Source organism: Gadus morhua, chromosome 10 (genome assembly GCF_902167405.1).
Source record: "Gadus morhua chromosome 10, gadMor3.0, whole genome shotgun sequence".
NCBI lineage: Eukaryota > Metazoa > Chordata > Actinopteri > Gadiformes > Gadidae > Gadus > Gadus morhua.
In genome coordinates this window covers 5029134-5056097 of record NC_044057.1, presented here as the reverse complement: position 1 = coordinate 5056097, position 26964 = coordinate 5029134, and the positions used below count along the sequence as shown (strand labels likewise).

At 50.9% G+C, this 26964-nt stretch overlaps 1 protein-coding gene across 1 annotated transcript; it reads right to left on the bottom strand.

Annotated features, from left to right (window-relative positions):
* Window positions 1–3777: 3777 nt before the first annotated feature.
* On the bottom strand, window positions 3778–26606 carry LOC115552665 (centrosome and spindle pole-associated protein 1-like). The gene is given in 29 exon segments (XM_030368942.1): window positions 3778–4740; window positions 5412–5553; window positions 6440–6549; window positions 7042–7102; window positions 7624–7664; window positions 8396–8527; window positions 9573–9712; window positions 10466–10592; window positions 10805–10871; window positions 11048–11164; window positions 11463–11606; window positions 12135–12284; window positions 12744–12856; window positions 13534–13665; window positions 16616–16655; window positions 16657–16764; window positions 18462–18585; window positions 19346–19517; window positions 20625–20755; window positions 20933–21144; window positions 21939–21993; window positions 22543–22639; window positions 23090–23187; window positions 24215–24549; window positions 24753–24806; window positions 25105–25208; window positions 25339–25417; window positions 25630–25753; window positions 26412–26606. Coding segments are annotated over 28 exon segments (3423 nt in total). The 5' UTR covers window positions 25738–25753; window positions 26412–26606; the 3' UTR covers window positions 3778–4510.
* Window positions 26607–26964: the final 358 nt, after the last annotated feature.

Below are 26964 nucleotides of genomic sequence, written 5' to 3'. Positions count from 1 at the left end.
TGTCTACAGGCAGAACGCCTCAACTGCTATTTGTCAGTTCAAGCATCTGCACACTTTTCCTAACCGTGTGCGTTTATTGCCTTTCATCCGTTATCTTTATATTATTACAGCCGTATATTATCTTTGTTTTGTAAAGTCATATCTGAAAGATCTCCACAAGTGGAGCCATTCATCAGGTGTATCTAGCGGGATGGAGACAGTGAGTGTGTGTGCGTGCGCGTGTGCGTGCGTGCGTGCGTGTGTATGTGTGTATTTTTAGTTTATTTGGTAGCATAATCTTTTGCAGAGTGACCAAACAATTGATTCCGAAAAGACGTCCTTTTGGATTTGTGTTTGAAAGTGGCCTGGAGGGGAGGAGCCTGGAGGGGAGGAGCCTGGAGAGGCGTAGCAGGGAGGGGAGGAGCCTGGAGGGGAGGAGCCTGGAGAGGCGGAGCAGGGAGGCAGGAGGACAGAACAACACACTCAGACGGCCACACTCTGTGGTCTCTGGTCTCTCTGGACGTTGGCGGCGGTGTCTCTGGTCTCTCTCTGGACGGTGGAAATTATCTCTGGTCTCTCACTGGTCTCTCTCTGTACGGTGGCGGCGGTTTCTGGTCTCTCTCTGGATGGTGGTGTCTCCGGTCTCTCTTTGGACAGGGCATTGGTTTCTGTGGTCTCTCTCTCTCGATGGTGGCGGTGGTGTCTCTGGTCTCTCTTGACGGTGACAGTGGTGTCTCGGGTCTCTCTCTGGACGGTGCTGGCGGTTTTTCTGGTCTCTCTGAACGGTGTAAGTGATCTCTGGTCTCTCACTGGTCTCTCTCTGGACGGTTGCGGTGGTCTCTGGTCTCTCTCTCGACAGTTGCGGTGGTCTCTTGTCTCTCTCTGGACAGTGGCGGTGGTTTCTGGTCTCTCTCTGGTCCCTCTTTGGACGGGCGGTGGTTTCTCTGGTCTCTCTCTCTCGATGGTGGAGTTGGCGTCTCTGGTCTCTCTCTGGATGGTTGCGGTGGTGTCTCTTGTCTCTCTTTGGAGGATGGTGTCACTGGATGCAACACAACAAAAAATAAGGAAAACCAAATCATATTGGAGGGGGATGAGGGGAGCAGAAGATTGACATGGTTGTTTATTCTGAATACATTTGAATATGATCTAGCGTTATACTATTAATGGAGTGCATAGGGCCACCTTTCATACGGATGCACCTAATATTCACTTTCACTTGTGGCTGTTTTCGTATGCCACATCCCTCCCTTGATGTTTTTTATGCTGCAATACTAACAGTTTTCACTGACCCACTACTGCCCCCCAGTGGTAAGTTGCTTTTCTTCCATCCATTACGCTCCTATTATAGGGATGCCATGTATTCATTGACGCACACACAGGCACACACACAAAGGTGAGTAACTTAGATTTGAGAAAAGTAGCCTGAATACAACACAGCCTGTTGCCTACAGTAGTGCATAGCAACATATGACTTTTGACAAATAAAGTAAATCACAATTTTAGTGCAACAATCCTTTTTGGTTCCTTTTTACTTGAACATGAGCATTACAATACAAAAATAGTTTAATGTAACAAGCTAATTTAGGAACTTTTAAGTGTGGTAAAAGCAGAGTGTGTAAAGTCTCAGACTTGAATTGACACTCACCCCAGGGGCGAGTGTGATTAGCCATTTAAAACCGTTTGAAAATCTGCCTTTTCCTCCCATTAGTGCCATAACAAGTGGGCGTTTCCCTATAGATGTATGATGGGTAGATAAGCAGGTAGGCTGCACTATCCAGCGTACATCTAGATGGTGCACCCCACATGTGACGTCACCTAAATACAGCAAAAGGCAGATTGCACAGGAAAAACTGCTTGTAATGGCTAATCCCACTCACAGCTGGTGGCATTATATCCCCCCTTTGACACATCAGATCCATAGAATCCTCATTGTCACCGTCTTCAGCGGTGCAATGCCCTCAAATGAACCAGAAGCTCCCAGGCTCTCCTCCCCCGACTGATCAAGCTCATCATTGCTGTGGGCAGCATTGGGCCGAACGGGCCGAATACTGGATGCATGAAGTTCTACTGGACAAGTCACATGATTTCACAGCCTGTTTCAAGGAAGACATGGGAGGAGGGTATTGACCCAGCGGTGTGTGGGCGAGTAATGGGAGGACTGGGACTCGGTGCCTCCTTGGTCACCCATCCTCACCGCGGAAGGTCATCACTCATCCCGAAAGAGAGGGACGGGAACAGAGAGACAAGAGGATCCATCGTCACGACTTGAGAGTGGAACAGAAGTTATCCTGACAGCACGACCGTGTTAACAAGGTTTAGAGTGTGTTGTCCACACAACCCAAATATTTGCAAATTTGTGAAGGGAGAAGCTAAGGTTAGGGACCAGAGACCTCCCACCGTCCAGAGAGAGACCAGAGACACTACTGCGACCGTCCAGAGAGACCAGAGACACTACTGTGACTGTCCAGAGAGACCAGAGACCTCCCACCGTCCAGAGAGAGACAAGAAACACTACTGCGACCGTCCAGAGAGACCAGAGACACTGCTGCGACCGTCCAGAGACACCACCGCCACCATCCAGAGAGAGACCAGAGACACTACTGCAACCGTACAGAGACACCACCGCCACCGTCTAGAGAGACCAGAGACCACCGCCAACGTCCAGAGAGAGACCAGACACTACTGCGACTGCCCAAAGACACCAGAGACTCTACCGCCACCATCCAGAGAGAGACAAGAGACCACCGCCACCGTCCAGAGAAAAAATAGAGACACCTCCGCTGCCGTCTAGAGAGATCACCGCAACCTTCCAGAGACCAGAGACACCACCGCGACCGTCCAGAGACCAGTAACACCACCGCCACCGTCCAGAGAGACCACCGCCACCGTCCAGAGAGAGACCAGTAACACCACCGCCACCGCCCAGAGAGACCAGAGACCACCGCCACCGTCCAGAGAGAGACCAGAGACACCACCGTCCAGAGAGACCAGAGACACCACCACGACCGTCCAGAGACCAGAGACACCACCGCGACCGTCCAGAGAGACCAGAGACACCACCGCCACCGTCCAGAGAGACCAGAGACACCACCACGACCGTCCAGAGAGACCAGACACCACCGCGACCGTCCAGAGAGACCAGAGACACCACCACGACCGTCCAGAGAGACCAGACACCACCGCGACCGTCCAGAGAGACCAGAGACACCACCGCCACCGTCCAGAGAGACCAGAGACACCACCGCGACCGTCCAGAGAGAGACCAGTAACACCACCGCCACCGCCCAGAGAGAACAGAGACACCACTGCCACCGTCCAGAGAGACCAGAGACACCACCACGACCGTCCAGAGAGACCAGAGACACCACCGCACCGTCCAGAGAGATCAGAGACACCACCGCGACCGTCCAGAGAGAGACCAGAGACACCACCGCCACCGCCCAGAGAGAGACCAGTAACACCACCGCCACCGCCCAGAGACACCACCGCCACCGTCCAGAGAGACCAGAGACACCACCGCCACCGCCCAGAGGGAGACCAGTAACACCACCGCCACCGCCCAGAGACACCACCACCACCGTCCAGAGAGACCAGACACCACCGCCACCGTCCAGAGCGACCAGAGACACCACCGCCACCGTCTAGAGAGACCAGAGACACCACCGCCACCGTCCAGGGAGACCAGAGACACCACCGCCACCGTCCAGAGAGACCAGAGACACCACCGCGACCGTCCAGAGACCAGAGACACCACCGCGACCGTCCAGTGAGACACCAGTAACACCACCGCCACCGTCCAGAGAGAGACCAGAGACTCCACCGCCACCGTCCAGAGAGACCAGTAACACCACCGCCACCATCCAGTGAGAGACCAGTAACACCACCGCCACCGTCCAGAGAGAGACCAGAGACTCCACCGCCACCGTCCAGAGAGACCAGAGACACCACCGCCACCGTCCAGAGAGACCAGAGACACCAACGCGACATTCTATTTAAAAATATTTGCAAATATGTGCAGGGGGTAGTTCAGGTTTGGGAGAGAGGAGGAGGAAGGAAAGGTGCAGGAAGCAGCCAGACATCTTCTGGGACGGAGCCCCGCTCCTCCTGTCAGACGCCCAGATGATGCAGCCCGGTCCTGCTTCCAGGAGGTTTCTGGCCGCCGGTGGGAAGATTAAAGAGTTGGGTCGATCTCACCGAGCGACACAAGCACAAAACGGGAGCCGGCCAGACTTTAGGTTATCAAAGGTTTCTGTTGCAGACACACGCACAGAGAACATATTTCTCATTAAAATATAATTTATTAAATATGAACATCAAAAGGAATATCTAATCTACACAAACATTCAGCAGACAACCCTTATCGTCTGGCGATGGGTCTGCTTATCTTAACAAAGGATCACTTTTTCTTGCATAAATTCATTCAAAATAGAACTTCTAAAACCAGGAAGGAGGGGGTACTCTGCGGGCTGTGGAGGTAGGGGCGGGGCTTGCTCTTAGTGGGCGGGGCTTCGTCTTAGGGGCGGGCTTCCTCTTAGTGGGCGGAGCCGTGTGCAGCAGGCAGCTCCCTCCTGAGCAGGCGGTGGTTGGTGATTCGCCGCAGCGCGTCCTTCACCTGGGGCTGGGCCCACAGGTCTGTGGCCACAGAGTCCCAGGAGGAGGTGGGGTGGCGGGGGGGGGAGGAGCCCTCTTCCTCCTCCCCGTAGTCAGCCTCCTCATCCTCAGAGGAGAAGGAGGGGGAGGGGGAGGGGCGGTCACCTCGGCCTGGGGGGAGGAGATGGACAAAGTGTCAGAGGTTTGACCGAGGACGTCAGTGATTCAGACGATCTGGTTTGAAACCCGGACGTCAACACACCGAGTTTAGAGGCTGGAACCAGAATATGTTCAACCTCACATCGACCCAGAGGGGATAACACTGTAGCCATACGTATACAATATGTGAAAGAGCTTTTGGATTCCTTGCAAAGGAAACCAACCCGAACCAACAAAATGCACAACATCACGTGGCCAGCAATGATTCCCCGAAATGTAATGCCTGTGGTTTGGTAGAAGGCCCTAATAGCAAAGGGCACATAGCTATGCTAATGTTAGCATTTAGCGTCAGACACATTTTAAAAGGTGACATATTATACCACCAGGTGTGAGGGTGATTAGCTGTTACAGATTTTCAAAACGGCTTTTAACAGCTTATCATTCTCACACCTGGTGGTATAATGGACACCTTTAAAAGTGCTTTTTGAAAAGGCACAAGACTAATATTTAGATAAACTGTTATTAGTGCCACTATAAACTTCTGACTGCTATGTGAAGAATGTACTAGTGTGCAGTACATCGGTCAGATTTGATCCAAGAAAATAAGTGTATATTTGTTATTTTCACATGAACAAGAAAGGGCATTTCTTGTATTCATAGTTCTGGTAAAAAATAAAACCTACCAGTCTGGTTGTCATGGCGACTGTGCGTGGGTCTCCCCGTCTGGTTCTGGACCCTCCTCCCACCCGGGTCCATCCCATGAACACTGCTCTGGGATTGGCGGGAATAGCTGATTGGCCGGCCAACCGGATCCCTGGAGGCGGGCTGTAACCAGGGCAACCAGACAGTCAACAGATCAGCGCTGTGTTGATGATGTTTAAGGAGCAGGCAGGCTCAGGAGCTCAGGCTGGCCCCGTGGTGAGGCCTCATTCAGCGGACGGCACCGGTTCGAGATGTGTTCTAGCACCGGAACCGTTTAAAAAGTACAGAGTAGGCACCGGTATCCGGTATCGGATAAAACCCGAATGATACCCGACCCTACTCGGCGCACGGCCCTGATGGGGACAGACGGGACATAAGGGTTTTTTGCTTTCACTTCCAGAACAAAATTTTAGTCCGATACGAAGCGAACGCTTCAGCTCCACGTCATCAGCGGACCGAGAGCTTTTGCTCTGTTAAAATAATATCATCGTATCGTTTTTGGACATGCAACAAATGCAAACCTAAATTCTCGATCTGTGTGCTTTGGGATTAGAGATAATAGCAGATTAAAGGATATACTTTAACTTGCTGCTCTGACAAAAGCAAAATGAGCAGCAGAGTAATCTTCACTTGAATAGTTTACCCTATGAATATTCATACTTCACTGTTGCCGAGTACAGTTTCAGCCCGAGATGGAGTTCTTCAACCAACTAAATAAATAAATAAACAAACCGGGATTAGTTTAGAACCGCGGCAGCTTTCAATAAGCACAGTTTAACCTCTTAGAGAAATGCCAAGAAACAGTGAAGGTGGCCTTTACTCAAAACACCGTTTCAGCGGGCCAGTGTGTGAGTTTCAGTTCCGCTGACGAACGAGGAGAGGATAAATGAAGGGAGGGGGGGAAGGAACTGAACACCCTGGGGTGATATGGGCTGTTGCTGATGTCTCCACCATCAGACCACTCCATCAAACCAAGTGTGTGTGTGTGTCTGTGTGTGTGTGTGTGTACCGGGGGGGATTGCGGTTTCCTGGTCAGTCGTCGCCTCTCCCTCGCTGACAGCTGGGGGGTCTCCCTCTGCTCCGGGGTGGGGGGGACGGGGTAGGCATCCCCCAGGGGATCTGACAACGCGCACACACACACACACACACACACACACACACACACACACACACACACACACACACACACACACACACACACACACACACACACACACACACACACACACAGGTTTTTTTTTTTTTTTAAGGTTTTCTTCTTGTTTTTGTGTGTTTTGGCTGTGACCCCCACGTTTCCTGTCTGGGACAATTACACTCCTTTCTTATCCTCTCTTATCTTATATTCCTAATCTTGTCCAGAAAACAGCTACACAAGTTGCATAGTTAACTCTAGGGCAAGTCTTATTGTGAACGTCTAAAAAAACTTTAATAATATAAATAATGGAATCTATTGGGTGGGAAACTCAATATACTTTATCTATATTTTTTTAAATGATATTTTAGCAACACATCCTAGTCCAAGAACCGCAACATACAATCTCATTTACCAGCGGCAAGGGTAGAAACAAATTAAGTGCATCAACTGTATAAATGTCAGTGTCACCACCTTACCTATGAAAGAACTGTCGGAATCCAACAGAGACCCTCTGGCAGAGCCCGCCGTGGTCCCCCTCTGTGGGCACACACATGCACACACACACACACACACACACACACACACACACACACACACACTGAAGGGAGTATGCATGAAGAGGGACCTTACATTGAATAATTTGAATGTACTCTGCAACGGTGCGGCGAGGTTAATAAAATAGATCTCCCCATCCCTTAAGCAGCGCTTACTTATGCAGGGGAAGGAGAATCCAGACAAATAAATGTGCTGCCTATAGCCGGCTGATGTAGTGGGGATTAAGTGGGCCTCGGATTATGGTTATTTTAATGTTATAATAAAGCTTTAGGACCGTTTCTTCCCCTGCTCTTCCTGACTAGAACTGTGAGGTGACCTGGTTTACTGATATCGACACAGCGCTGGAGGATTGATGGTTCTCTTCTCTGCACCCCGGTCATCTAATGCACATGATGCATGCATAACGATGGTTTTCTAGTCATTCCCATAAATAAAAAAGTTTAAAAAAACACAAGACAGCCTGAGACTGGATGGCGGTGTTGTTTTTGTCCAGCGGTACTCACCTGGTAGAGTCTGTGTTGGGGGGGGTTCCCGTCCAGGTAACCTGGAAGAACAACGAGGAGGAGAGCTCTCAGAACATCATGCATATTTCAGGGGGATTCATTTATATTACATTTTACACTTTAGCAGACGCTTTCATCCAAAGCGACTTACAACGGTTAACACACACATTGACACACCGACGGCGGAGTCGACCACGCGAGGCGACAGCCAGCTCGTCAGGAGCAGTTAGGGTGAGGTGTCTTGCTCAGGGACGCATCGACGCTCAGGTAGGAGCAGCCGGGGATCGAACTACCAACCTGCTCTACCTCCTGAGCTAAGCCGACCCCCGTTCAGCCAATGAACACAACGGCCGTCACGGTTCTTTGTGTCAACAGGAACCTTCCAAAACACACACACACACACACACACACACACACACAGCATATATCCGGTGCTCGGTTAACGAGCCTATCAGACGCCTCTTGTCCCCAGAAATATACGGTGGACTTTCACACACATTTTTATAGGGCGACAAGGGGAGCAGACGTTGCGTTTTAACTGCATGATTTAACATGTCCCCCCTTTATTGCCAGAATATTATTCACCCTCGTTCCTATAGTTTTGTGCGTGTTCTGAATCAAGTTTTCATTCCATGTAATATTAGGGTTGATTTGCTGGCGTGCTGGCGACTGGCTGGTTGTGATTGGTTGACTGGTTGGTCGCGATTGGTTGGATGATCAGGGTTTGACTGATGGCTCAGACGAGGAGCAGAGCAGCAGAACGCAGACTGACCGTCCTGGGCAGTTCTCTGGCTGCCCGACATGGGAGGATGGTCCCTGTAGCTCCGCCTCCTCTGGCTGGCCACGCCCCTGTCTCCCTCACGGACCCTGGGAAACCCAGTGGAGAGCGCCCTGAACTCACTCTCTGCACGCACACAAATGCAGACACACACACACACACACACACACACACACACACACACACACATGTGTGTAATGGAAAGCAGCCTCCACAGTCTAACTGCAAATCCATTCCTACAAGAAGACAAATGTCGAATGAATTCAAAAATATCCATGAGGTCTTTATCTCCTCCTTGAGTCAGCAGGCTTTGCACTGCTTCGCACGTCCTCCTCATAGAAATTCTGGTGAGGTAACCAAATTCTGGCAGGATATTACCATTTCTTTGTAAATGTATTGGTACCCATGTTCCAAGCGGGCCGCTGATATAATCTAATGTTCCGCCAGAGCTCGTTGCTGCGTGATAAACCCGAGAAGCACACATTCACATATGAACGAGTGGCCACGGCTACCTCCCCTTCAGCGTCTCAGAAAGGTATTTTTAGATTGTAACTTGCGATGAATCTCCATCCCTGTAAAGTACACACGTGAGCTGGCCTACCGGAAACCCCTCAACATGTCCCAATGAAGACGTGATCTCGCTGCTGCACCAAGACCTAAGAGTCACTGATGCCAGATTGGGCCAGATTCTTGCCCAATCTGGCAACCCTGGCTGTAGCCAGATTGGACCTGCCGGATTGGGCCAGATTTCCCGACCAATCTGGCAGCGCTCTGCAGCCAGGGTTGCCAGGTTGGGCTTGAAGTCCGGCCCAATCTGGCAACACTGCCTAGAGCCTGACCTGAACACTGCTCATCAAAAACACTCAGAGTGTACTCAGTCCTCTGCCCTGCAGCAGAGAGGGTGCCCTTAAGTAGATTGTAACCCGACCAGTGCATCTCAGGAACCTTACCTAAATTGTAAACGGTCGCACAGAAAAAATGGCCGGTTTGTGACCAAGTAGCGCATCAGGCTTCTATCACTGCGCGGTATTCAGTGGAAACAGTCAAACTCCTCCCACAAGCCCCTCCTACACACTTCGATCAGCAACACCATGTGATGACGTCAGCATCAGGCCTCCGTACGAAGGCTCCGCCCCTCAGAGTGGCTCTAGACCCCCCCCCCCCCCCTCACCGCTGGGTCGGAGCTGCAGGGAGTCGTGGATACGCTGCAGGTTCCCGGGCTCGGGGTTCCTGGACAGCGGCCGGCAGACCGCGGCCTGCAGGCGCAGGCGCGCCATGTCGAACACGTCCACCGGGGGGCGCTCCCGCAGCCTGCACACACACACACACACACACACACACACACACACACACACACACACACACACACACACACACACACACACACACACACACACACACACACACACACACACACACACACACACAGGTTCAGATCAGCCCTCGTAGTGTAGTGTTATCGCTGTTCAAAGCAGTCACTGCGGCGTCTAATACTGTACTATACTGTATGTCTATGCTGGTAACTTTGTGCAACATACTAATCACATTGTTAGCAATAACATGAATAATGATAAATAATTAAGATGAATGGATGATAGGTAAAAATGAATAATGCCTGATGTATAGCCATCTTTATAGATCTTACCAAGATCTAGAATGTGTCATCAAACTACCACTTAAAAGGTGCTGTAGGCAAGATTAGAGAGTTTTAATGGGAGACAGCAGCAAAAAGAGCAAAAAAACAGGAGCTTGGCCTCAACATCCCCAAAATATTGCCCCTCCCATCTCCCTCCGTCATTGAGAAGGGTTGGATTTCATGCACCTGTGATTGACAGGCAAGACGGATTCCTCAACCATTCAGAGAAGAGATGCCCTGAGCAGTCAGAAATTAGCTCTTCAACATTAACACGTTGATGTTTAAAGAACTTCTGGGACTGTAAGTTTGTTCTGATCTCACTGGAATCCCCCATCTATTGCTCCGTTCACAGCCCATTATGTACAGCCCTTGATGGCCCTTGGTGGTGCCCAAGTGGCGGTTGGGGAGCCCTTTGGGGCCCGGCTCACCGGTCTCTCAGCGGAGACGCCCGCTCCTCCCAGTCGCCCTGCAGCAGTCCGTCCTCCAGGCGCCGCTGCTCGCTCCGCAGCTGCCGCCGCAGTGCAGACAGCTCGCTGAATACGTCCCGCTTGTCCTCTGGTGGGGGGCCCCCCCACACACACACACACACACACACACACACACACACACACACACACACACACACACACACACACACACACACACACACACACACACACACACACACACACACATTAACTTTTCTGCTGGGGATGAATGCGAAGTGTGTGGAAGTGGTTGGGTGTGTGTTTGCGTGTGTTTGCGTATGTTTATGTGCGTGTGTGTACCTGTGGCACGGAGATGGTTCTTGCAGGCGGGAACGGGGGGAGACTGTAGGCCGGACAGGGAGCGCTCCTTCACCATGGGAGAGAGAATAAGGACGAGTCCATCAAACCTCTCAGTCTTTTATAGGCTGAGCCCATCTCAGAACAACACCCACTGTGTCGGGTTATCTGATAATATGATGGAACGATGTTTATGGAGAGCGTCAGGGCGACTTGGACATGGAGTGCGTGCGTGCATCTACACACCGACATGGGGGCAGTAGACCGCTGGCTGTCGAAGGTCGGGGGTCTGGGAGTGTAGCGCGGGGGTGTCCCCTGTCTCCGCTGAAGCGTTGGGATGGGGGGGGACGGCTCCCTGTGGACCTGCTGACACACACACACACACACACACACACACACACACACACAGTGAGATACCACAAACACAACCCCCTCTTTGCCTGCAAGACCCCCGGGGTTATAGGTTTGAAGGGTTCGATGGGCTCTCTCTATCTTGGTGTGTTTTCTGATGTTAAATCCATCCTTGCCACGAGCATTTCATCACAACAGAAAACAAGAAGCCACCAGACGCATTTAGGAGCACCCGCTACGTTCCACAACGAGTCGGAGGTAGCAGAGCGCCAGCAGCGTGTGCTTGTGGTACCCGGCGCGGCGGCGTTACCTCCTCCAGGCGCGCCTGCCGCTCCCTCTCGTACTGCTGCCTCAGCTCGGCCGTCTCCTTCTCCTCCGCCGCCTGCTTGGCCCGCTCCGCCTCCCTCTTGCGCTCCTCCGCCAGCCGCACCAGCTCCTCGTTCTTCCTCTTTTGCTGCGGGAGGAGGAGCAGAGGAAGAGGGGGAAGAAGAAGGAGGTGAATGCGGAAACAGACGGGGGGGGGATGTACTACAGAAATAAAAGAGCATTCCACTATTGCTTATCATTACTTGAGATGACATAAATCTGAGAGGTAATTACGATGTCATCTTCTTCAAGTGTAAGTGCTTGAATTCCAATACGGTAAAAAAATAAAAATAATAATTGCCAAGAGTGTGTGGAAGCATTAGGTTGACCGACGACTTGACAACTGTGCCTTTCCTTAGTACCGTCGTTGTGTATGAGGGTTATACTGATCTACGTATAGATGAAACGCGCCATCACCCAGGGAAGTTCAGGCACATGCGTTGAGTAAGGAAATACGTCGGGACCGACGCTAGGTTACGGGCTAGCTAACCGGATGGGCCACGGTATGTAGTAGCACGTAGCGGCCGGTTCCAGCCGTGTCTCATAACCTTGTCTGTGTGATGCTCTACCGAGCGGGGCGGCAGCGGTGGCTCCCGAGGGCAGGCTCCAGACTCACCTCCGTCTCCTTCCGTTTCCTCCGGTCCTGCTCCTCCTCAAACTCCCGCTGGATGCGAGCTCTCTGCTCCGCCAGCTTCCGCTCCTCCCGCTCCTCCTCAAGACGGCTCTGCTCCTGCTCCTCGGCCTTCTGCCGACGCTTCGCCTCGATCTAAACACACACACACACACACACACACACACACACACACCATCAGCTTCGTCTCCGGGGGTGAAACGTGACATTTAATACACAATGCAATAAGGGTGTTGAAGAGTTACCATTCTTCCCCAGCAGTTGTAACCTTGAATGCTGATCAAATTAGCGTTTTACTTGTAGAGGCAAGAATCGACCCAGAGCAACCCGAGGCAAAAATGAAACGTGGACATAGAAAAAGCATTTTGTCTTCAGGGAAGCACACTGACAGCATATATTACCACCGCGCGGGGGATGATACGGAACGTTTTACTACTGCAATAAAAGCAACCAAAACAAAAGCCAAACAGATATACAAGAGGGAGCCAGTTCTTCCTTGCCATTGGGCATCTGGTGACCAATGAGGCGGAGGCCAGCAGGAGAACAACTGGTCTGTTATGCAGAGAATGCCCCAGGGACCGCCCGGGCGTTTACCTGTTCTTTGAGGTAGACTTTGTACTTGTCCTGCTCATGGACCTGCTGTGCCGAGGGCTCGTTGGTGAACACATTGCCTCTGGCAAACGTGGGCGTCTGCACATGGGCAAAGCCTAGTGGAGAGGAAGATGCAGAAGGAGACGTTGCAAAGACTGACAGAACCTCTGCTCTGAACCTCTGCTCGGCTCTCCTTGGCTGCTTCAGCGCATCGGAATCCATCCAGGAATCACAGGCTCAATAAATATTACATTTGATAAAGATAAAAACACATTAAAAAAACATCAAACATTGAGCATGCATGACTTGTATACGTATGTCTCTGTAGATGTTAAGGCATGCAAGGCCAATGCTAGACTATCACTAGCGTTACTACGTGTATCAAAACCCATTCTACCCCATTTCATTGGCACTTCTCTGTAATGGAGGGGGAAGGGGGTTTGGGAGTTGGTGGTAAACCGTCTCTTTGTTAGTACCTTGTTTCACAGATTTTATGTATTCATTTCACTTTATGAATGAGGTGTACTTTATATCTATTATGCTCAAAATCCCCCCAGAAAAATCCTAAAAAAATAAATAAAATACCTTAAGACATAAACACACGTTATTGTCATGCAGCGTTCACTGCCTTATTGGCCCTTGGTCGCCGTGTCGTATCATCACGTAGACCGCACTGGGAGGTTTATTGCGGTGTTGCTATGCTCCGTCTTGTGAGGATCCGGTGTGTTGCTAGGACACCAGACACCCTGACTCGGCTCATACTACGGATGAAGAGAGTGCGTTGCCACGGTACCGGAGACTCGGTCGCTGGCGGCGGGCTGGTCGGCCAGGGCGAGGGCGGCGGGGGGGGCGGGGGCTCTCCTGGCCCTCTGCTCGGGGCGGATGTAGGCCTCCTCGTTCAGCTTGTGCATCTGGTGCAGGTCGGCTGGACACAGGAAACAGGAAGTTCAACGACTGATCTGATAAGTCAGGCCGGACCCACAACAAAATCAAATACTTTTATATTTAAATTAAGCATGCGCTTTTATCCAAAGCAACTTACATTAAGTACATTTGTCCAAAGTAAGTGAAACAATATATTGATGTCGGTACAAATACGATATATATATTGCTACATATTCTACTCAATGAGGCCTAATCTGTTGTGACTTTTGCGTGGTTTAAACACTTGAAAATAATGAGCTAGCTTATCAAGGTTTCCCCCCAGCTGTCTCTGAAGAGCGCGTACCGCCTCTGCGGTACAGACCACCATCAAATTAACCTTTCACCAGACCAATACGATCTACTGTAATTAATATAATGCATTAGGAGCTTAAAGAGAGGACGGCCTCTGATGAGACGGAGAGCTCCATTCGGTCTGACTACGCTTAGTGCTAAAATTAGCTCATTACAAATCCTGCATCGGTGAGATGACCGAGGACAGCGTTTGGCAGGTTAGCATTCTGAATACATGGGAGCAATGTGTGTCAGCGTATAGATTAGAACAGCCTCAGTACCATTTGGTTGAGCAGAACTGGGAGACTAGGGAGTAACGACCGAGAGAATCCTTCAGCACAGCGAGTGGTAAGATGGGACAGCTGCTGCTGACGATTGCTTCATCATCTGTAATGGTTTCAAAAAGCTGCCAGACTACAGACGTTCTTTATGCGATATTGTGAATCCTCCTGGACTAACTGCTGTAAGATGCGCTCTAGTTAGGAATGAGAGTGATTGGATAGTACCACTGCCATTTCTCAAAGGGCTCATCAGTCAAACAATGGACATCACTCAATGAAGGACATTTATTGAAAGCCAAACATAACATATCAAGTTACACACAGAAGACAGTGAATCCCCCACAAATCATGCGTCTAACTTAGGCCTTTCCTTCTTGAAGCCAAGCAATGCTGTGGAATCCATCTTTTGGTGCCCCAGACCTCCCAATGGAAGGACCCGTCGCGAAGACACGCCCCATGTCTGCCGACACGGTGCTTTGACTATCAGGAACTTTATCGAACATTTAGATAAACAAAGTCAAGGTCACCTCTAGGAACTAGCTGGGGGCCGCAGGGCCCCTTTAAGGGGTCGGTTGGGTGGGTGGCTGATGTGTGGGGAGGGAGCCCTACTGAGGGGGTGAGGAGGGAGGGAGGGAGGCCTACTGAGGGGGGTGAGGAGGGAGGGAGGGAGGGAGGGAGGCCTACTGAGGGGGGTGTGGAGGGAGGGAGGGAGGCCTACTGAGGGGGTGAGGAGGGAGGGAGGGAGGGAGGGAGGCCTACTGAGGGGGTGAGGAGGGAGGGAGGGAGGCCAACTGAGGGGGGTGTGGATGGAGGGAGGGAGGGAGGGAGGGAGGCCTACTGAGGGGGGTGAGGAGGGAGGGAGGCCTACTGAGGAGGGTGAGGAGGGAGGGAGGCCTACTGAGGGGGTGAGGAGGGAGGGAGGGAGGCCAACTGAGGGGGGTGTGGATGGAGGGAGGGAGGGAGGGAGGGAGGCCTACTGAGGGGGGTGAGGAGGGAGGGAGGCCTACTGAGGAGGGTGAGGAGGGAGGGAGGCCTACTGAGGAGGGTGAGGAGGGAGGGAGGGAGGAAGGGAGGGAGGGAGGCCTACTGAGGGGGGTGTGGAGGGAGGGAGGGAGGGAGGCCTACTGAGGGGGGTGTGGAGGGAGGGAGGGAGGCCTACTGAGGGGGGTGTGGAGGGAGGGAGGGAGGCCTACTGAGGGGGGTGTGGAGGGAGGGAGGGAGGCCTACTGAGGAGGGTGAGGAGGGAGGGAGGCCTACTGAGGGGGTGAGGAGGGAGGGAGGCCTACTGAGGGGGTGAGGAGGTAGGGAGGCCTACTGAGGGGGGTGTGGAGGGAGGGAGGGAGGAAGGGAGGGAGGCCTACTGAGGAGGGTGAGGAGGGAGGGAGGCCTACTGAGGGGGTGAGGAGGGAGGGAGGGAGGGAGGGAGGGAGGGAGGGAGGGAGGGAGGCCTACTGAGGGGGGTGTCGAGGGAGGGAGGCCTACTGAGGAGGGTGAGGAGGGAGGGAGGCCTACTGAGGGGGTGAGGAGGGAGGGAGGGAGGAAGGGAGGGAGGGAGGGAGGGAGGGAGGGAGGGAGGCCTACTGAGGGGGGTGTCGAGGGAGGGAGGCCTACTGAGGAGGGTGAGGAGGGAGGGAGGGAGGCCTACTGAGGAGGGTGAGGAGGGAGGGAGGGAGGGAGGGAGGGAGGCCTACTGAGGGGGGTGTGGAGGGAGGGAGGGAGGCCTACTGAGGAGGGTGAGGAGGGAGGGAGGGAGGGAGGGAGGGAGGGAGGCCTACTGATGGGGGTGTGGAGGGAGGGAGGCCTACTGAGGGGGGTGTGGAGGGAGGGAGGCCTACTGAGGAGGGTGAGGAGGGAGGGAGGGAGGGAGGGAGGGAGGGAGGGAGGCCTACTGAGGGGGTGAGGAGGGAGGGAGGGAGGGAGGGAGGGAGGGAGGGAGGGAGGGAGGGAGGGAGGCCTACTGAGGGGGTGAGGAGGGAGGGAGGGAGGGAGGGAGGCCTACTGAGGAGGGTGAGGAGGGAGGGAGGCCTACTCCGGGGATGTGGAGGGATGGAGGGAGGGAGGGAGGGAGGGAGGGAGGCCTATTGAGGGGGGTGTGGAGGGAGGGAGGGAGACCTACTGAGGAGGGAGGGAGGGAGGCCTACTGAGGGGGTGAGGACGGAGGGAGGGAGACCTACTGAGGGGGATGTGGAGGGAGGGATGGAGGGAGGGAGGGAGGCCTATTGAGGGGGGTGTGGAGGGAGGGAGGGAGGGTGTGGAGGGAGGGAGGGAGACCTACTGAGGAGGGAGGGAGGGAGGGAGGGTGTGGAGGGAGGGAGGGAGGGTGTGGAGGGAGGGAGGGAGACCTACTGAGGAGGGAGGAAGGGAGGGAGGGTGACCTACTGAGGAGGTTGCCGGTGCTGTCTCTGAGCGGGGCCCCCCCCGCCGCCGCGGCCCCAGGGTTGGTGGTTCCTCATGTCGGCCTCCAGCCGGGCCTCGTCCCTCTCCCGCTCCTCCTGCTCCACGCGCCGGCGCTCCTGGCGCTCCAGGATCTGGGAAATGGAGGAGATGTGGAATGTGCACGACATCGTGTGGAACTCTCCAAGGAAACTAAGAAAAGTCCACTTTTTACAGGGTATTGATTTCGTATATAATATAGTTATACTTTCTCGACGGCGACAAAACTAGAAAGGCTAACTAACAGTGAATGCTAAACGATCCGCTCCAAAGAACAGTTCCCGCCAGTGAGCAGGAATGAAGCGAATATGGCGGAGGATCCTGGGTAGAGGGGTTCAGCATCAGCCTACTGTTTTAGCCATCCTCCCGAGGAGAGGTTAACTGAAGCATTGGCGCTCCCAACCTGCACCCTGCGTTCACTATGCCTCTAGCCTCTTCCACACACACAAGCCTGTATGACGTTCGTGATCCGACCTACACAAGCTCAGGAGACTGTGACTTCTTGCCTCAACTGAATTGTTTGTCATGACTTCCGAGACACTACGCACAATATCTAAGCCCTGCTGTTGCATTTACACCACCACCTTACATTACATTACTTTGTGTGGCCCATCCGCAAAAGTAGTAATATAAACACTCTTTATTGATGTGATCAATCGGTGCATAACTGCTTTTTCCGATTTACACAAAGTGCAGAGTAGATGGCAATGAACAGCCCTCCGTGTAAGAGCCTCCAGCGCTTAATGCACAAGGTAAACAGCAAAACAACAGACCTACAGGAAACTAAGACAGGGGCAGCAACTGACAAGGCAGCTAAGAGGATCTGGGGGCCTTTGATACACTATCAGTATCAGAGGAAGGTTGAGTCTATGGGGGGGCTTGTTATATACAACTATCAGGGGGGGGTTGAGTTTATGGGAGGGATGATTGTATAACTAATGAATTTTACCTGCTCGTAAAGTTCACTTCGTGGTCTCCCTGGATCTACCTGTCAAATAGATAACCACAGGCTTGGCATGCAGTCTCTCTCTCTCTCTCTCTCCCTCTCTCCCTCTCTCCCTCTCTCCCTCTCTCTCTCTCTCTCTCTCTCTCTCCCTCTCTCCCTCTCTCCCTCTCTCTCCCTCTCTCTCTCCCTCTCTCTCTCCCTCTCTCTCTCTCTCTCTCTCCCTCTCTCACTCACTCAATGCCTCGTGAAGCGAACATAAGATGTACCGCGCTGCCGTGGCCATTAGCACCCGCTAAGGACAGCACTTCACAGTCAGGCTTTCTGCACACGGGCAGAGACCCAGCTCTGACCCCTCAGAGGTCAAAAGGTCAGGTGGGACATGACAATGTTTCTGGGTGAACTGTTAAGAGCTGTCAGAAAGGTCCCATGGTGTCCTCTCCAAGGACTGGTTCTTGAACTGCTCCGGGTCTAAAAAAAATAAGATATCTACATACTTTATGCTCCGATTTGATTCTGGCAAGCATAAAAATGTGCCGATTCAAACAAACGTTTAACACCCAAAAATCGCAATTCTTTGTAAATATTTGTAACGCAACCCAAAACCTAAATAGAATCGTGTTTTATTGTTTTCTCTAGCTTATTATATAGGACTCAAGTCTATTTTGGACATGAACATTCAAAAACATAACCAATCATACATCATGTCCACATTACTTTATCACCTTGGTGCCAACACCGCAGTGAGCTCTGGCCATGAGACCTTTCGGTATCGGAGGCTCAGTAGGAAGGGCTGTCAGCAGTTCCCCTGGCTGATAGGAATGAGCGCCAGGCTAACGGGAGGCCTACCTGCTGGGCCAGGGCCTCCTTGTAGCTGTTCATCTTGTCCTTTGTGCTGCGGGCCCTGTCCCCGGGGAACGGCCCCGCCAGAGAGTCAACAGACCCCGCTCCGCCAGCCGCCCTGCGGGGGCTCCTGTCAACCCAGGAGAACCGAAGTCAGCAAATGACAGCTGGACGCAGAATGTACACTACCGCTCAAAGGTTGGGTGTCACTTAGAAATATCCTTATTTTTTTAAAGAAAAGCACTGTTGTTTTTCAATGAAGATAACATTAAATTAATCAGAAATACAGTATAGACATTTTTTATAATAATAATAATAATAGATTAAATTTATATAGCGCTTTTCTCACACTCAAAGCGCTTTACATAGGGACACAACAATAGATAAACAAGAAAAAATTTAGAGTTGATGGGGCTAGGGTTGGTGAGTTATCTAGGGGTAGGCAGAGGAGAAGAGATGAGTCTTATGTTGTAAATGGCTATTCTAGATGGAAACTGCAGATTTTTTAAGGAGTGTCTAAGAACAGAGGCACATTTCCGGCCACCATCACTCCAATGGTACATTGTTGAGCTAACCCTTGTGCAATTCTGTTAGTACAGCTGAAAACTGTTGAATAAATCTACATTTTCATGGAAAACATGATATTGTCTTGGTGACCCATAACTTTTGAGCGGAAGTGTACATCTTAACATTATGAATCAGCAGTCACTTTGTGTCTCCTCCTCCTGCTCCTCTACCTCCCACAGAGAGACTCACTGCCAACTTACAACGTCAACACACTGCATCCACCACCATGGCTCCGCTCTAGCCCTGAGGCGACCGAAGGCGGGTCTCCTCAGTGTTCACACCCCAGGAGAGGCCATCGAGGGTGCGGAGGGGGGGGGACATACCGTGTAGCAGCCACAGCAGCAGGAGGAGGAGGATGGGGGGGGTCTGAAACGTGGCTCTCAGCGTAGTGTCCGTGCTGGCTCTGGTGTCCGAGCTGGGTCGTGCTGCCCCCTGGTGGCACGGCCCAGTAGGACGCCGGGAAGCCCCCGCTGGTCCCGGGCAGCTGCGGACCACCTGAGGGGGTGGGGGGGGAGTGATGAGAAGACGTTCCCTGACCATGCGTTGTCAAGTTGTGTTGTTATGTAGATACAAATTCATTAGAAAATGAATTCCAATTCAGTGAATGAAATACATATCGGCTAAACAGACTTAATAGAACGGGAATTCAGTTTGAGACACTGTGAAATGAGAAATAAATGTATCTTTAGATTATCGTCACGGCTATTTCTTAATATGCTCACTATTCCCTGTATTTGACTGGCCTTGGCAGGCGTCACATCAGACCAGATTGAATCCTGAGGGTCCAAACAACTCCCTCCCATGATTCATTGTCATGTAGAGATACCAATTAAATTAATTTTGCATACTGCCTTTGAGCCAGTACCTTAAACAGGAGGGTGTGTAGGGACAGACATGGGCAGTGCTTACAGTAGGGGAGGAGTGTTGGACAGTCAGACATGGAACAGGGCTTACAGTAGGGGAGGAGTGTTGGACAGACAGACATGGAGCAGGGCTTACAGTAGGGGAGGAGTGTTGGACAGACAGACATGGGCAGTGCTTACAGTAGGGGAGGAGTGTTGGACAGACAGACATGGAGCAGGGCTTACAGTAGGGGAGGAGTGTAGGGACAGATAGACATGGAGCAGGGCTTACAGTAGGGGAGGAGTGTTGGACAGTCAGACATGGAGCAGGGCTTACAGTAAGGGAGGAGTGTAGGGACAGATAGACGGAGGCGTGTGGGGACAGACAGACGGAGGTGTGTAGGGACAGACAGACGGAGGTGTGTAGGGACAGACAGACGGAGGCGTGCGGGGACAGACAGACGGAGGTGTGTAGGGACAGACAGACGGAGGTGTGCAGGGACAGACAGACGGAGGCGTGTGGGGACAGACAGACGGAGGCGTGTGGGGACAGACAGACGGAGGTGTGTAGGGACAGACAGACGGAGGCATGTGGGGACAGACAGACGGAGGCGTGCGGGGACAGACAGACGGAGGTGTGTAGGGACAGACAGACGGAGGCGTGTGGGGACAGACAGACGGAGGCGTGTGGGGACAGACAGACGGAGGCGTGTGGGGACAGACAGACGGAGGTGTGCAGGGACAGACAGACCGTGCTTACAGTAAGGCAGGTGGGTGGGGTGTGGCTCCACAGCAGTGCCGTTGCCATGGTAGTGACTCGCATCCTGACACAGGCCGCGGTAGGCGGCTTCAGGGGGCGCTGCCGGCGGGTGTGGCAGGTAGGATGGGAGCCTGGACAGATATGGTTTCAGATTTACCTTCAACACTAAGACAGAAGCACGAATAAGCTTTTTTTAATACATTTTTGGAAACGATGGTTTGACAGTTTTCAAAGAGTCTAAGATATGAAGCTCGATAAATATCCACATACTGCCCCCCCCCGCGTGCGTGTGTGCGTCCGGCGTGTACCTGAGGGCGCGGTGCAGCGGGGGCGGGCCCGGCTGGCAGTAGGGGGACAGCAGGCCTTCCCCCAGGGCAGCGCTGTACTCGAGCAGGGGGGACTGGAAGGCCGTGCGGCCGGGCTCTGGGAGAGGGTGGTCCCTGGCCGGCCGGCCGGGGTAGGTCTCCCTCGCCGCCCCCTCCCTCCTCCGGGTCAGGCCCATGTATTTGATGTGGTCCAGCTGAGTGTCAGACACAACATGGGGTGAACACAGCTCTGGGAAAAACCACGCCGTCTGACTCCGCCCGCGTCATTCTGGGGCAGGCCTCCCCTGTAAAAGCCTCTTTCTTTACATGAAATAACTAAATAACTAGTGTGGTTGCGTCTCGCTGTCTCCTAGCGACTTTACAACGTTACTTTGGCGAGGTTGCTCGCACAAACTAACTTTGCTTGTGGGATTGACTCAGCATCAAACGAGTGGGAATATATTAGTGGGAATATTTCAACCTGAGCGGATGACGGATTTGGACCATTCACGCCCCTTCGTTCGCAAGAAGAATCCTGTGTCCCAACAGTGACCAGATAACCCTTCAGCCAATAACGGGTGATGCATGCAATAACATGTATTCACCAAGAGAGGGAGTCATTCAAACCAGAGTTTCGCTTCTGTTATCTTTGCCCCGTCAATGTCGCACACATTCGATTTTGCAACTAAATTATAACACCAAAAATCGTCTGATAAACTATGCCATAAACTAAGGCTGGCAGAAATACAAAGTACATCCATATATGATGATGGCAAATTTTCCATCATCATATAATGCACAATTTCTACTAAATAATTACCCACTGATGCTCCCAAATTAAATCTGTTGTTTCTGGTTTGTCGAGTGAGTACACTACACATAACATAACATCACACCGTAAAGGCATTATGAAGGGATAATCCACTTTGCAGGCAATTAGTCCTGCCATCTCCACATCTTGCAGCCCATTCGTTTTGATTAGATTACCATGTGCTGGCGTCTGACTGACCTGCTTGTCTGGTTCCGGTGCGGCTGCAGCCACTCTCAGCTCCAGCTCCTTCTCCCTGCAGCCAGGACAGAGCACAGGGTTAAAGAAGATACTCAACGTCATTGTAAAGGAAGGTCACCCCTCAATTGATCTTTTGGGGTTAAATAAAGGAAAATGAAATACTGTCTGGACATTCACAAGCTGTTGAGGAGCTTCTAAATCAACCCATGTATTTATGTTTGTCTTTAGTGCAAAATAAAAGTACATTTTATGCAAAATGTTCTTAGACTTACGAGCAGGTCAACTGCCATATTGTCTGGCTAAATTATTTGCATTTACTTCTACCCCACATAGAAGAGACCCAATAAAGGCTAGCTTTCTAATGTTTTTAACTTAACATACCTAAGCTTAACAATCTGCATTGTTCAATCAAAAATAAAACTTTCCATTTAAACTTCATCAAACCATCAAGGCCAGTTACAAAGATCTGAACTACAGAATCAACTGCATGGCATAAGAGTTTAAACTTGCATCTTAACTTGAGATAAACCAAACACAGCGCCCATGTCTACATCCAGGCATAGTGCACTACACAGCGACGACGTCTCTACAGCTTCTTCCCCACCTCCTCTTCCTCCTCTGCTGGTCGGCTATCTGCTCCTCCAGCTCCTGTCTGTAGCGCTCCTGCCTCTTCCTCAGGGCCTCCTCCGCGTCCGCTGCCCCTGAAGAGGAACAGGAGGAGAGAGGGACGGCTTGGTGTGGATCTATTAATGGTTGCAATCAGTTTTTCCTCAAATCCCTGAACAGCAGTTTTCCCCTCTTTGTTCATTATCTTTTTCATACAGGCTTATGACTGAGTGTTATTTAAACACTTTTTTTTTTCAAGGGCTGGGTCGTTTGTTCATTTCCAAAGATATGTCTGCACATTTGAGAGAAAAACAGACCATTCATTCCAAAAGAAATACCACTTCAGCGCAGAGGTGTATGCTATGATTGAGCTAGCTATACTGGTCTCATCTTGTGAAAAGACCAAGTAAATCCTAATCCTACACGTAATCTTGATATTCATTTTCTCTCATGATTACAAAAAAAAATCATGGTGCTTTAGTTAATGCAAGAAAACAGTACGTATCACTGCAGTATTTGCTAATGGTGGAAGAATGTCTTCTTACCAATTAAAAGTCCAGTTGCAAACTCAGTCTGGTCTCTGTTGGTTAGCCTGGATCTCCGTTCTATTCTGGCGCCCCCTGCGACAGGTTCCCTTTTCTCCCTGACGGACACAAATCAATGATACAAATATGAAAGAATATATGGTGAAGTTACAAGACATTTCCACATCTGTGAAGGAGGCATTTTGCTTCCACAACAAACCTATGCATCCATGCGTACATTGAAAAGGAGGACAGAAGGGCTTTATACCCAACTCTGGTGGAAGATGCACATTTGTAGATCAAGTTAATTTAATTGGTGGCATGGAAGAGGTGTTGTGACCGGCCTTTAAGAGTAAGTGGTGACAAATACAGGGGCTCAGTTGAATGTTGTTGGGGCTTTAGATTTTCTTCTACATCAGATCATAATGCTGTACAAAAAAGAAAGCATTGTGTTTATCATTTGGTTTCAAATGTTACTCATTTGTTGGATCAACAACAGCAGGGACTGCGATACGATTATTTATTTTTAGGTTTCATTCAAATGAATGAAACATGGATTGTATTCAACCATATACTCTACTCATTCATCACTTTCTCTTCCCAATATTGGTAGAACCCTTGGCAGGTAGGATCATTAGAGGGGTTATTGTGCCCCAAGGAGGGTGGGTGGGATGAGTGACAATAGATAGGATATATCAGGGTTTCCACAGCACTTTACAGCTTAGGCCGCCTAAGCAAAACATGCAGGCCGCCTTAACTACGTGGTCAAAAAAGGTTAGTTAAAATTTCACAAATTAGGTCACTGCTCTTGATCCAGGTTTTATCTTGAAAAGCTGCTCATTTATTCATTATATATATAATTCTTATTTAATATTTTGTACTCAATAAATTTAAACACTATATAAAAACACATTTATATTCGCAAAACCCTGTATATAATACAGTTCTTCTCCGACATTTCATTTATTCACTGCAATTATAACTCTGAACAACAGCCAAGAAAAACACACATTGGCCCAAAGGTAAACGTGGAACCTCAGCGCTCAGCGCCAGCAACCTGTTGGCGGTCAGGAAGACGACACAACGGTGTCGGGCACCCAGAACCCTCTAGGCCACCCAACAGGGGCTCCCTCCCAGAAGACCTACCCCATAGCCCTGTACCAACTGCTGCTCCCCGCGGCGGCCAGGGACCCCATGACGCTCTGCTGCGGCGGCTGCCTGCCCTCCACAGGCTCCCCTCCACCGTCGTCCTCCTCCTCCTCGTTCCCAGACCCTCGCTCCAGCGGCCCCTCGTCACTGCCCTCTCGGTGGGAGGCCCGGCGACGGCGGAGCGGTGGGTTGGCCCTCAGCGTGGGCCTCCTGCCCTCCGACGGCATGGCAGCGGCGGCGTCCCCCCCCGCGCTGGAGGCCGCACCGCGCTGGGTGTGGCTGGGGAGGCGCGGGCCCTGGGAGAGGGAAGGGGGGTGGGGCACCAGATGTTCCTGCAGCGGGAAATGGGACAAAACGGCGGTTTCAGTGTCAGGGATCATATATCGGGTCTAGATGGAACGCGCACGCACGCACGCACGCACGCACACACACACACACACACTTCGTATTTGATATCAGGTGGTTATTAACAGGTATACCACATAGATAAATACATGAAGCAAATAAAATAAATAGATGAAAGAAAGACATTTACCTTGGCAGACCTGTCTTCACAGTCTCTGCTCTGTCCGGTGTCAAGGCGGTTTTTCTGCCATAAAAACACAAGCTTATTGTTAAGTACATAGAATATAATTTTTGTGCTCAAACGCAAAAGAGGCTGTCTTTCCTGCTAATATCAAGGTCAGGAGGAGTCCTGAAAGTGGTATGCATAAACTCGTGACTGGGACAAGTTGGGGACTTGGGATTCATGCAAGATTCGCTTTAAAATGTTGTTTGTTTGAAAATACAAAAGACATGCACGAATGAGACTTGGGAAATGCGAGATTGGAGCCGGACAGGACGACGCCGGACAGGACGACACCGTCAGAGTGTAATTAATACGACACCTCGGCCATGTAGCGCCTGAAGTCCATGCGCAGCTCCTGTTGAAGCCCCTGTTTCTTCTTGGCATATTCCACTCCGAGAGGCAGACCAACACAGAAGCCTTCCTCTGATCAAACACAAGAGCCAGACATCCACAAACATTACATATGGTTCCAGTCAAGTAGCAATTATGAGGATAACAAAATAAAAACTAAAAGTTAGTGAGGCATAGATTCTTGCTGCTTTTAAAAAGGTACCTTTGACCTGAACTGTAGTTCTACATGAGGGTGGGATGTTCTCCTTAACGGCAGAACCCTGGGCTCTGCGGACATTGCTCTGTAAACCAAACAGAGAGAGACAGTTCAATGGAACACCATCATCCTGCTGTGTCGTACAAACCCACCAACACAGAACCCTATGCACTCCGGCTCGTACACACAATCATCAAGGATCGTACCATTAGAAGGTTGTTTAGCACATGACAGGGCAAAAAGTAAGATGAAAATATGACATCCAGAGTACATACAAGTCTCAAACGAATAACCTACCCTCATTTCCATGTAAGGAGGGTCTTGGTCCAAACTGGCCTTGTCCTCTGCCACTCTGGCCTTGTACTCCCTGATGAAGGAACGCAGCTCCTCGTCCATTTGTTCCATGAGGACCACAGATCCACTGAGGACAACATGCAGTATGTATGCAGTCATGTTAATACGTCTCAGCTAAGCCGTTTGAAGCCCTGCTGTGGCTCTGGCTATGATGACATGAGGCTTTAGGTATTACGGCTTTCGTTACCCATGGCTATAGAGAGATCAATATTTTGCATGCAATGTGAATGAAAGGGAAGTGCGCGTCATTAATCGCGCTGTATTGTTGGTCCACAATATTGTACATTCACGTCTATATCACACTGCAGAGATATCAACGCGTACTAAATACTTTGGATCCTTGACCATCTAATAATTCATAGTCATTCTTTACAGACACCAAGACTTCATCATAAAGCGACAGTATGGGACCAGCACAGGTGAATAAACGCGGCACTGCGTCTTTAATTATCGGTTGTCATGGAATCGACTGATAGCGTTTAGTTAGCACTTCTTAGCTATCTGGTTCAGACGCTGGACAATAACATGTCATCATCATGCATAGCAATTCAGAATAAAGTGTGTGAAATGTGGTTCGGGTGTTTCATATGCACCTTACACTTGACCGACGGCGATGTTAAGATGTTGTAAACATAAGACGAGAGAAGCTACAAACTGGTATTAACGCGCACAGGTATAGCCGGTGTTCACGTCATAAACAACGGACAAAGCAGCCGTAACCCTACCGTGGATGAGAGCCTCGGTGTAACGTAAAGGATGTGACTGTGTGTTGGCTGGCGTTATCTCCCAACTGTTGCTGTCCGCTGCGGTCGGCTTGAGCTCAGCTGTTAGCTAGCATGCTAGGCTAGCTAAATCAAACTCATACTGTCCCTGCTGCGCGCGCTCCAGAGACTTCTCGTCCTCGGCTGAGGCCCCTCCCACAGATTATGTTCCCGCGGTCACCTCTCCACAGCGGATTAACCGATTATTAACCTACCTGGTGGTCATGCATGCTTAAATTCTTAATTACAAATAACTAAACAAACAGCGTCACTGGAGGTCATTACCTACAGAAACCCGCAGTAGTCATACATGTCAAATAGAAGGGACCAGAGTTCCCATATTGGTCAGAATTAAAATGGTTACAAGGATCTTGTTTTGGCAATTTTACTTAATATATGTTCAATATAATAAATTAACTGCTTTGTTGTGTTGCAAAGGTGCAGATATCTTAGATACTCTCGATTCTATAGTTCTACGTATTGAATGCATTAGAATATAATGCATTCAGAAATCACA